Here is a 9758-nt window from a genome sequence, read left to right as displayed (position 1 = left end):
GTGTCAATATGCAAATTATACAGCTGGAAGACGTTCGTTTTGTTTGTGAGTATTTCTGTTGTTTGTCCCCCCCCCCCCCCCTCACATGTAGGATGTGTTTGATGATTGCTCTGTCATGACGACCGATGTTTTTGTGGAAACCTCTCTGGCAGTTTTATATGACTTCTTATTTATTATATCAAGGTTCAAGGCGACATCTTCGAGTTGTACAGAGGAGGAAATAAACACGTTTTGATAACTTCTCGCATGTTTTGTATCGACGAGCATGCGGACAAAAACAACCAGGAATACACTAAGAAACACTAAATACTTATTATTCTGTCTGCATAAATGAAATGACATCATTTAGAGAACAAGACCAGAACCAGTTTTAGACACAAAGTCAAACTAAACTGCACCAAAACATTTTGACAGATAATTAATGTCAAATAGATATTCTTCATCATGATGATGATGATGATACTTAAGAAAACACGATTCATTCTCAACTTCAGACCTTTGACTCATCGATAACATGAGACGATTCGTATGAAATAAGGTCTTTAAAAAGTCTTTAAAGAACATTTTTCTTCCTGCTGTAATAATTTAATGATACAGAAATTATGATTTGATTTGAGAGGAAACATTTCATTTCCAAAATATGTAAAAGAAAGCAGGTGAAGTGATTCAGTCTGAAACAGACAAACATCAACCCGAGAGGTTCAACGCGTCGATCTGACAGTTTACAGCTCGAATGATTTATTATCTCATCATGTTTTTATGGTTATTGTGTATGTGGCTGATAAATGTGATGTGATTGGAGCTGGTAAGTGGACTTTGAGTCGAGATGTTTTTACTATTCGACGAATGAAGCCTGATAATAACTCATGAGGACCAATGAGCAGCCGTCACCTCTTTGCTTTCAGTGTATCATTTAATGTACTCTCACAGGCTGGTGAACAGGTACAACTTTGTCGCTCACGGTACTAAATCACACATCCATTGATAGTATAAATAGCCAACCTAATAATAATAATAATAATAATAATAATAATAGTACACATTTTCAAATACATAAAATCATCAAGTATCCAAGTCTTAAGTTACAGACATCAAATAAAAAGGCGTACAAAATATCGCAGACGTTGGAAGTCCAGTTTGAAGCAAAAAAGATTTTTAAAAAATGAAAATAAAACATTTTGGACATGGCAGTTAATTAGTAAACAGAAGGTTTGATAAGAGAAAAGAAATAACATTCCAGACTTTCAATTGACAAATATTGCAACAACTAAGCATCGTATATTAAAAAGTAGTTACTGAAAGGGCGTAAGTGAGTGTAAGACTTCCTGCACAAGACAAAGGCAACGATTTCTAGGTTTGTTTTTTTGTGTTTTTTTGTTGTTGTTCCGAGTAGAAAAATGAAACCTTTTCCCAAACGCCAAGCGGGCGGTTCGACTCCCGCCTCCATTGCCTTCGCTCCACTTCGATTGTAAGGCATTTATGGATGAACCATCTGATTTGAAGGAAGGCGTTCTCCTCTTTCTCCTCAGCCTGGAAAACGGGACCGGAAAGAATTTAACGGGTAGAAATTTGCTCACATTTTAAGTTTTTTTTTTTTTAGCACATTCTCAGGAAGATGTAAACGTACGAATCGAGAATCTTTGGGCAAACAATTAATCCAACATCTTTACAACGATACACGACTCAGCGCTGACCCGCTCTATGGGGTTCTTTTGTTAGGGGGGGGGGGGGTTCCAGTTCACACAACTCATTTCTTTCTTTTTTTTGACACTTGATTTTGAACCTGGAGAGGAAAGGGACAGCTTGACAAGGTTTCCCAAAATAAAATACTTCAACACAATGACTAAGAACACGAGCCTGCCAGGTAATCAGCTGGCCGGGTTAAAAATGAAGGAGGGGGGGGGGGGGTTGGCTCTACTGGATGCAGCAGGTATTGCGATGGCCGTTGGAATCTTTGAAGCGCAGGCGCATCTTTGGACGATATTTCTCCAGGTAGAACAGCTGCTTGCTGTTGAACGCTCCTCGACGCTTCCTGGAGGAAACAAACCAAAGTTCAGCTCAACATCAACAGAGTTTTACCGGATCTACAACCGAGATATTTAAAAAAAATACACGCGGATGATGCCGCTCCACCTCCCTACACTCGTATTTTGAGTCTAATTCATTTGTCTTCAAACAAAGGAAACAAAAAAAACTAAGATTAACATGAATTTCATGTTTTTCTAAATTTCGACAAATTTCGTAAAGTGAAAACCTGATGTGTGGATGTGATGAGCAGGTCCTTTAATGTCCTTTAATGTCCTTTAATGTCCTTTAATGTTCTTTAATGTCTGTGCAGCGCTGTGAGAAGAGCCACAGTGAAAACGTTCAGAGACGTTAAGCAGCTCTTTAACCGTTTCTACATGGTGATTAGTGGCGAGTCGTACTAATATTTACAGACAGACAATGTTAAACACATTACACCACGCACGTCCTATTTCTGTTAGACAACTTTAAGGCAACTTTTGATTTTTTTGTATTAATTTTGTTTTCGTGTGATGAAAGTAGTTTGGGTTGTCAGGCATTCAATATCCTGAATTTGTCAAAATGATTCATTATAAAAGTAATAGTTTCTCAGTTTGATTTGTTAGAATATTTATTACATGAAGATAAACGTTGAATATTAAATATAAAACTACATATATTGTGATGAATGTCAGCATTCTTCAATATTACTCTTGCGCAATGTTGAGACCTGAAAATACATTTCAAGCGATGACGCATCACACACTTGATATCGCAGCTATTTACAGATGTGACGTTATGTAACACTAACACGTATCATGTGAGGAAGTCACAGAGTGTTCGTCACAGATATACGTGCGTGCGTGTACGTGTGTACGATGCCAGAAACACAGCTTGTCTGAGGGCGAACGGTCTATTACACAGTTTGACCACCAGAGGGCCCCGACGCTCACATCCTGGTCACAACGACCCAACACATCCAAATTAAAAGGATCTTCAAGAAATCTTTGTGTGTTTGTGTAACTGTGTGTTTGTGTAACGTCTATACTGTCATGTCTGCTATGTTATCAGCCTCAAACGTCTAGTTTCACCTCAGAATGTTGTTTAACACCAGGAGACTGTATCAGCCTTTCAAAATAAAACGCTCCTCTTCTGAGCGACCGTGCAGCCCCGTCCAACGTCTACACACTAATATTATGAATATGACAATATTATGAATGTGTTGTAGGTCATGTTTACGGCTTATTCTGTTGCTCACATATCTGGTCCAAAGGAGAAGCTTTTAAACATTATATAAGACTTGGATATAAGCATTTATTAATTTACAAATAGCCGTAGGACCGCGGTGTTTAACGTTAAACAGCCAAGTTAACAGCTTAGTATAAATATTGTTTTGTTTTTTTCTGAATAAAAGGCAAAAATCGGGGCTTAAAACAGGATTATCGTGGGCAAAATTATATATCTATAAAAAAAGTTAGCGTAAAATAATAATGACGCGATCTGAAAGTTAATCTTTAACTTTGATTATTGAGCGTTTTCTCTCTCGTTTGCATGGAGGAGGAGAGGTTCTGGTCACGTGTCTCACTTACTGTCGAATGAACTGAACAGCGTCTTCATACTTCATCCCACATTCAATCAGGGCGAGCGCGACCAGAACCGGAGCTCTGAGGGAGACACAAGAAAGCAGGTTTACATTGTGTTCATTCAACGCCACTCGTCTGGTTTCACCGGTTATCACTCGCGGTGTAACGGACCGCCGGCGATCCGCGATCAACGTTCACCGTCACAGTGTGAATAAAGTTTTACTGCCGATCGGTGTCCTCCAGTATTCAGTAGAACACGAGTTTCTAGGTCTCTGATCATGTTTCATTGTAAACAACCAATCAGTGTTTAAACCAACAGGAGGAGAGCTAGTGACGTTAGCAGCACCGCTAACGGCTAACCAACGGTTACATCACGATGCCTTCAGGCTCTGCTCAGTGAACAGAGTACTGGCTGAAGGTACGTTATAACATTATCATGATGTGTTCACACGTCATCTTGTATTTCACAACAACATCGATATTAAAGAGGGAATTAAAGAGGGAATCATAACATGTATAACATGTAATAACATGTAAGAGGCTTTCCTCCATATTTTCTATTGTTTTTAGATTATTTTAACAGATTATTCAACAATAGAATATATATATATATATATATATATATATATATATACATATATATGTATATATATATACATATATATGTTTTAATGTCTTAAACGTGTTTGTTTAGCAGAGAGAAGCAGAACGTTTGACACTTTTGATTGATTTCTGACAGATTACAACCGTTTGTGTCGCAGAACGTAGAAACAGAAGGAAAAGCCACAGCAGAGGTCCCGCATGATAAGAACGTAATACTCATAATACTTGTATAAAACACAACGTAATACTCATAATACTTGTATAAAACACAACCCTTTAAGGGCTCACCTCCCCAGCCCGGCCACACAGTGCACCGCCACGCAGCAGCCCGGCTCCTCCCTGAACTTCAGCTTCAGCAGGTTCAGCCAATCGTCCACGATCTGGTTAGAGGGAGGAGCCCCGTCGTCAAACGGCCAATCCTGAAAGAGAAGAGGGGGGGGGATGATGTCATCTATCCAGTTTCTTGGAGACCAAAACAAAAGGAGTGTGAACCAGCTGCAAGGGGGGGGTGGGCGGGGGGGGGGGTCCGGAGGCCTGAACTCACCAGAACCTGGATCCCTTCTTTCACCACCAGAGCGGCATCATAGGTGGCCTCACAGACCCTCACCACGGTGGTCACTCCATATTTCTTCAGCTCCTGTAAAAGAAATGCATCACAGGGTTTATTAGAAAGCTCTCTCAGGCAACACGAATGTGCACGAGCAATGCAACTTGATTCTAAGTCTGAAATGTGTCCGTTATTACAGGGAAACTTCGGCTGACACATTGTTTTATTATCTTCCGTTATTCTCCATCGTCTTAAAGAGCCCCGTAATGTGAACAGACTACTTGTAGACTACAGCCGCCCCGTGAACCCTTTGAACCGATGACACTGAGGCTCACCTCGATGAACTTGTTCAGGGTGGCGTTGGTGGGATTGTGGGTAATGAGGAACCTCATGTTTTTGTAGGTGATCTCCACAGGGGCCGGCCTGTTCATACGAGCCATTGTGACAACGTAAAAAGAAGAAGATAACAAAAAGCCAAAAGCCTCCACAGAGTAAAAACACTAATGTAAACACTCGGTTAAAGTCGGAGGGAATGTCAGAACACAAATGTCCAACGAGCCTCCGGACACCCAGAGACACAAGTCCTCCGGTCTTCTTCCAGGTCGGCTAAAAACTTTAAAAAAAAGAGGGAAAAACGAAGGCTGCAACGGGCAAATTTAGGGAGATTTCGGCCGAAAAAAAGGGCGGACAATCAGAAAAGCGGGTGAGAACCCCCTCCTTTGGAACAAAAGAAAAGAAAAGGAAGAGGGAGAACAAGGCTGGTTCCACCTTGGTCCTGGCCAGGCGGAGAGCCGACGAGGGCAGTGTGCAGCGGGTGAAGTTACCCCATCCAGGCCGAGTTGTCGCTGGTTCTGGGAGGCGTCCCGGTGCTGCCAACTTTCCGGGGTTCCCCTTCCTGTGTGGCTCAAGTGCGTCGGATCGAGGGCGAGTTCGGCCGTTCACTCGTCTGCATAGGCAGCGTGCTGAGCCTGGCAGTAGTCCCCACTGCCCTTCAGAAACTCCATAAATGTGTGACCCAGAACACCACAGAACTGCTGCAGGAGACAAGAACACAGGTTTAAACTCACAGAGGGCTCCGCGCCTTAACACAGGCCCACGGAAACGGCTTCATTCGGCCAAAAATAATGCTGAATTGGTGGTTTTGTATTCTTTGTGTTGTTGTCATAAACGCGTCCATGATTAGACTTGTTTGACGTCAGATCTTTGAGTGAGCGGCGTCCTCGGTTCAGTTCAGGCATTTTATTTGAGCAACACCACGAGCAGTAAAGTAAGAACATTCTGAGGGATCCGTTCATTGAGTTGACGGAAATATAAAGTTCTAAATATTCACGCTGGAGAGTGTATATATATATGTATATATATATTTATGTATATTGACACCTCTGTGTTGCCACACAGTCTACAGTCAAATTTAAGACGAGAACAAAAATCACTTCTTTCCAAAAGCGTCAATTTCAAATCAATGTTAGTTTCTCACAAGAAGCAACAAAACCAAACACACGAGTTCAATGCAGACATGTGACATGTCTTTGTCTACTGTTTTCTATTTATGCTTCCATATATATATATTAAATATATATTTAGTTTCTTGCAACACAGCCCTGCCAGAAACAAAATGTAAAGTAATAATATTGAACTCATTTAAAGCTGTCTTTATTTTATTAACTGTTGCACTGAAACAACTTGTGAAGCTGAATGAATGTGTGTTGTATTGAAACCCTAAATGTCGATAAGCAAGGCACTAATCACTGCCAGGGTGCCGCGGGTTCGATTCCCACACTGGACAGATTGTTTATTTTTATTTTATTTTTAAAAAGGAGCCTCCAACAAAATATGATGGAGAAATAAAGATGACAAAATAAAAAAGGGCAACACACGAGTGTGTTACATAAAGTGACACCATGTAATATCTTACCTAACGGCTGATGGTGTACAATCGGAAGGATGTGTCATATCTGACATCTAGGTCATAACTGTGAGCTCACCACGAGGCCTTCAGCAGGCTTTAAACATGGACGCTCTTATTATTATTATCATCATAAATCTGACTCAATACCACTCAGTGCTGAGATAAGATAATCCTGCATTGGTCCCACAGCGGGGACATTTACAGGATTACAGCAGCATACAGTGTGTGTGTATATATGCATATATACATATATAGTGGATAGTGCAAACAAGAGACATAGTAAAAAACAAGATCAAAACAGGTATTATAAATAAGTAATAAAACAGTAAATTATGTTAAATAAGTAAACAATCCACAATAACTCAAATATATATCCAGACAGAATAATTGTAGTATTGCACAGTGTATTTATATTGCACATATGTTTTACTGTTGTAATGTTTTTTTCCCCTTTAAACCACTGACATGTCATGTATCTCTGCAGTTTATGCTCCAAATACTAAAAACTACAACAACAACAACACTAAGCTTTTCAGTGCTTTGTTAATCCGGTATTTTCCGGCTGAAAAAGCAGCATTTTGGGTAGAAAATTATGACAAAGCGAATAAAAAGAGAGCTCTAAAATGACAAAGAGGAAGGTGATATAAAAGTGTAGAGGAGGTGAGAAGCGTAAAAGTAGTGTTTTAAACGGATGACATGACACTAGGAGGCTGTAAAGTGTCCTTTGTGTGAGGAAGGAAGGATAGACCGGGCGCCATCATCTAACGTTAGAGGCCTTTAGGTGGACGATCTACATTACGCTGCTTCAAAGGCGACACATACGACGCCTCGTAAAAGCAGCGGGCGGGCAGCATGTGTGGGGAAACCGCGAAGAAGACGACATTTATACGTGTTGACTTATTTCACGTAAAGAAGAAGAAAGAAAAAAAAATGCGTCGATTTTTTTTTTTAACCGTTAGTAACTTCCGAGTGAGTAGCTCGTGAGACCAGCTCGTTGCTGCGCATCCTCGCGACAGTCGCTTCCTTTTAAACCGTGACGAACATCGCACCGGCCGTTATCAAACGCTGAGCAGGCCGTGATTTTAACGAAGAAGAAGAAAGGCCAGCTGGTGACCATAACATTCTGATTTTACACAGACAAGACACAAACCCGATGCAATACAAAAACAACATGGCGGCCACAAAAAAATACAATACGTTACTTACTGGGATATGCTTACTCATTGAAGATTGTAGCTTAATCATACAGCCGGTCCTCAGAAAAAGGTAAAGATATGAATCGGTTTCTCCACCATACAGTCCTGTGTGTTTCTCCGAGCGGAGCCGAAGTCTCCTGGATCCGCTGCGACGACACCGTCACGATGTTGAGAGAGACGCAGCCGACTTCCTGTCAATACTTTCAAAATAAAACACAAAGTTTGACAACAGTTGCCGATTGTTTTTGCAGATAGTCAACAAATAAATTATTATGGATTGAGACAAGACATTATTTACTACATTGTGATGCCAATACGTTTCTTCTATTATTTTATGCAAACATTTGAATGCAAGACTTCTACTCATTACTTCTGTTTCTTAGAGATGTGAGTACTTCTTGGGCCTCTAACCCACATCCTGTTGCCATGTGTGTACATCGTGTCCATGCTGCACACATACATACTCCTGTTTATTGTGTGGTCATTGTGGCCCTGCAGTATTGGGGCCACTTAGACAGTTGCCCAATTTGCCCAGTCAGTAAATTTAAAATAACTGAGCATAAATACTGGAAACAGTTTATGAAATACTCACCATTTGTACGTTTCTAGTTGTTCAATATAATGACTGCAACATCCCACAAAAGGACGTGACCTCAGTGTCCTCGGTGACTCTGAATGATTAGAATGATACTGAAGATGAAGAATAACAGGCGTTCATAAACTCTTTGGGGACTTTTGTGAATGTGTGACAGTGTAGTCCACAGGAGAAAGAAACATAATGTTCGTGCCAATATGTCACTAAACACACTGCTGCATGACAGGTAAGTGACTTAACTGTCACCCAACGTGTCAACACGTCAGTTATCAGACAAAAGAGAAACTGTCTTCTCTTCTAGTTTCATCTTGACACACTAGAGTCTGTCCGACCAGTCTGATCAGAATGATCTGAATCCAGAAAGCTGCACATGATTTCTTCACCGACGTTCAAACTGGAATCTCAGGGTTTGCTCCTTACAACAACAACATTATGTTAGTCTTGACTCCTGCTTTAAAGCACGTGCATGTTCTTTTAAGAAGAAACGTCAGCTATAAATACATCAATTGTTAGCCGTGACTTTACACATGACTAAACTACTGCTTGACTCACAACAATTCTACTGTAATATATTATGCTTTTCATGTTTTTTTTTTGTATTTCTTGCATGTATTGTTGTACCCATGAATGACACACCTTAAGCTTATTTTGAAGAGGAACCCAGGTAACTTCCGGTCCCGTACTATATTGAATTGTCTCGAGCTTGATGCAGCTCTTTGAAACCCCACCCTGAAAAACGCGAGGTGTTCTACCCAGACATCTTTCTGCCTCCGTGCTGCACCGGTCAGGTGGTGAGGGCTCGGACTGCCCTTCTGCACCCACCACGTGGGCTCCAGAAAACATCTAGAACTATAAACTAAAGCAAAGGTTCGAGTAGTTTACTCACGAGAGGAAAGTACCAGAACTCACTGAACATCCACTCTGGCGGATCTCAACATTTACATTTATGGAGTTAATTGAAAAATAGGGCAACACATATTATAAGGCTTGTTGTATTTTCACAGTTTAGAGGCTCAGTTCACAAAATAAAGATAAATAAGTCTAATCGTGTTGCTGTATCTAGCCATATACGCATCCTGTTAAGTTGTCATGATGCAATTCCTCACTGCTTCAAGCTGTATGAGTGAGAGACGTAGATAACATCTTAAATTATGATATACATCATGTTATATTGTGTATAGCCTGTATGCAATATTTTGTTTTAAGTATTTCACAGTATAATGCATTTTCTTGACAAATCAACACACTGTGGATAATTAAAAAAAAAAAATGAAATGGCAGAAATGTCTATTTTGGCATCCAGGAAATAAAATCCCTCACA

At 40.4% G+C, this 9758-nt stretch overlaps 2 protein-coding genes across 3 annotated transcripts; both read right to left on the bottom strand.

Moving 5' to 3' along the window:
* Window positions 1–1578: 1578 nt before the first annotated feature.
* On the bottom strand, window positions 1579–5691 carry ptp4a1 (protein tyrosine phosphatase 4A1). Of its 2 annotated transcripts, XM_079159615.1 has the most exons (6): window positions 5562–5691; window positions 5073–5160; window positions 4735–4827; window positions 4479–4609; window positions 3594–3668; window positions 1579–2032 (listed from the first exon to the last, which is right to left on the bottom strand). In XM_079159615.1, exons 1-6 carry the CDS (start codon window positions 5564–5566, stop codon window positions 1915–1917), a joined length of 510 nt encoding a protein of 169 aa, XP_079015741.1. In that variant the 5' UTR covers window positions 5567–5691; the 3' UTR covers window positions 1579–1914. The 2 variants fall into 2 exon arrangements, with proteins under 2 accessions (XP_079015741.1, XP_079015740.1); XM_079159614.1 differs by lacking the exon at window positions 5562–5691 and having other exon boundaries at window positions 5073–5204.
* Window positions 5075–8024, bottom strand: LOC306696104 (uncharacterized protein). The gene is made up of 3 exons (XM_079159616.1): window positions 7853–8024; window positions 5562–5771; window positions 5075–5160 (listed from the first exon to the last, which is right to left on the bottom strand). Exons 1-2 carry the CDS (start codon window positions 7889–7891, stop codon window positions 5676–5678), a joined length of 135 nt encoding a protein of 44 aa, XP_079015742.1. The 5' UTR covers window positions 7892–8024; the 3' UTR covers window positions 5075–5160; window positions 5562–5675.
* Between the last annotated feature and the right edge of the window lie 1734 nt (window positions 8025–9758).

The sequence above is a fragment of the Pholis gunnellus genome (assembly GCF_910591455.1).
Source record: "Pholis gunnellus genome assembly, chromosome: 5".
NCBI classification, from domain to species: Eukaryota; Metazoa; Chordata; class Actinopteri; order Perciformes; family Pholidae; genus Pholis; species Pholis gunnellus.
This window is presented reverse-complemented; position numbering and strand designations above follow the sequence as displayed.

Coding starts and splice junctions, on each gene's coding strand:
- LOC306696104 (XM_079159616.1), bottom strand. CDS start 7,891: ATGATTAAGCTACAATCTTCAATGAGTAAGCATATCCCA. Junction 5,772..7,852: donor CAATGAGTAAGCATATCCCA/GTAAGTAACGTA, acceptor TGTCTCCTGCAG/CAGTTCTGTGGTGTTCTGGG.
- ptp4a1 (XM_079159614.1), bottom strand. CDS start 5,177: ATGGCTCGTATGAACAGGCCGGCCCCTGTGGAGATCACCTACAAAAAC. Junction 4,828..5,072: donor CCCTGAACAAGTTCATCGAG/GTGAGCCTCAGT, acceptor TTTCTTTTACAG/GAGCTGAAGAAATATGGAGT. Junction 2,033..3,593: donor GCTGTTCAGTTCATTCGACA/GTAAGTGAGACA, acceptor TGTTTCCTCCAG/GAAGCGTCGAGGAGCGTTCA.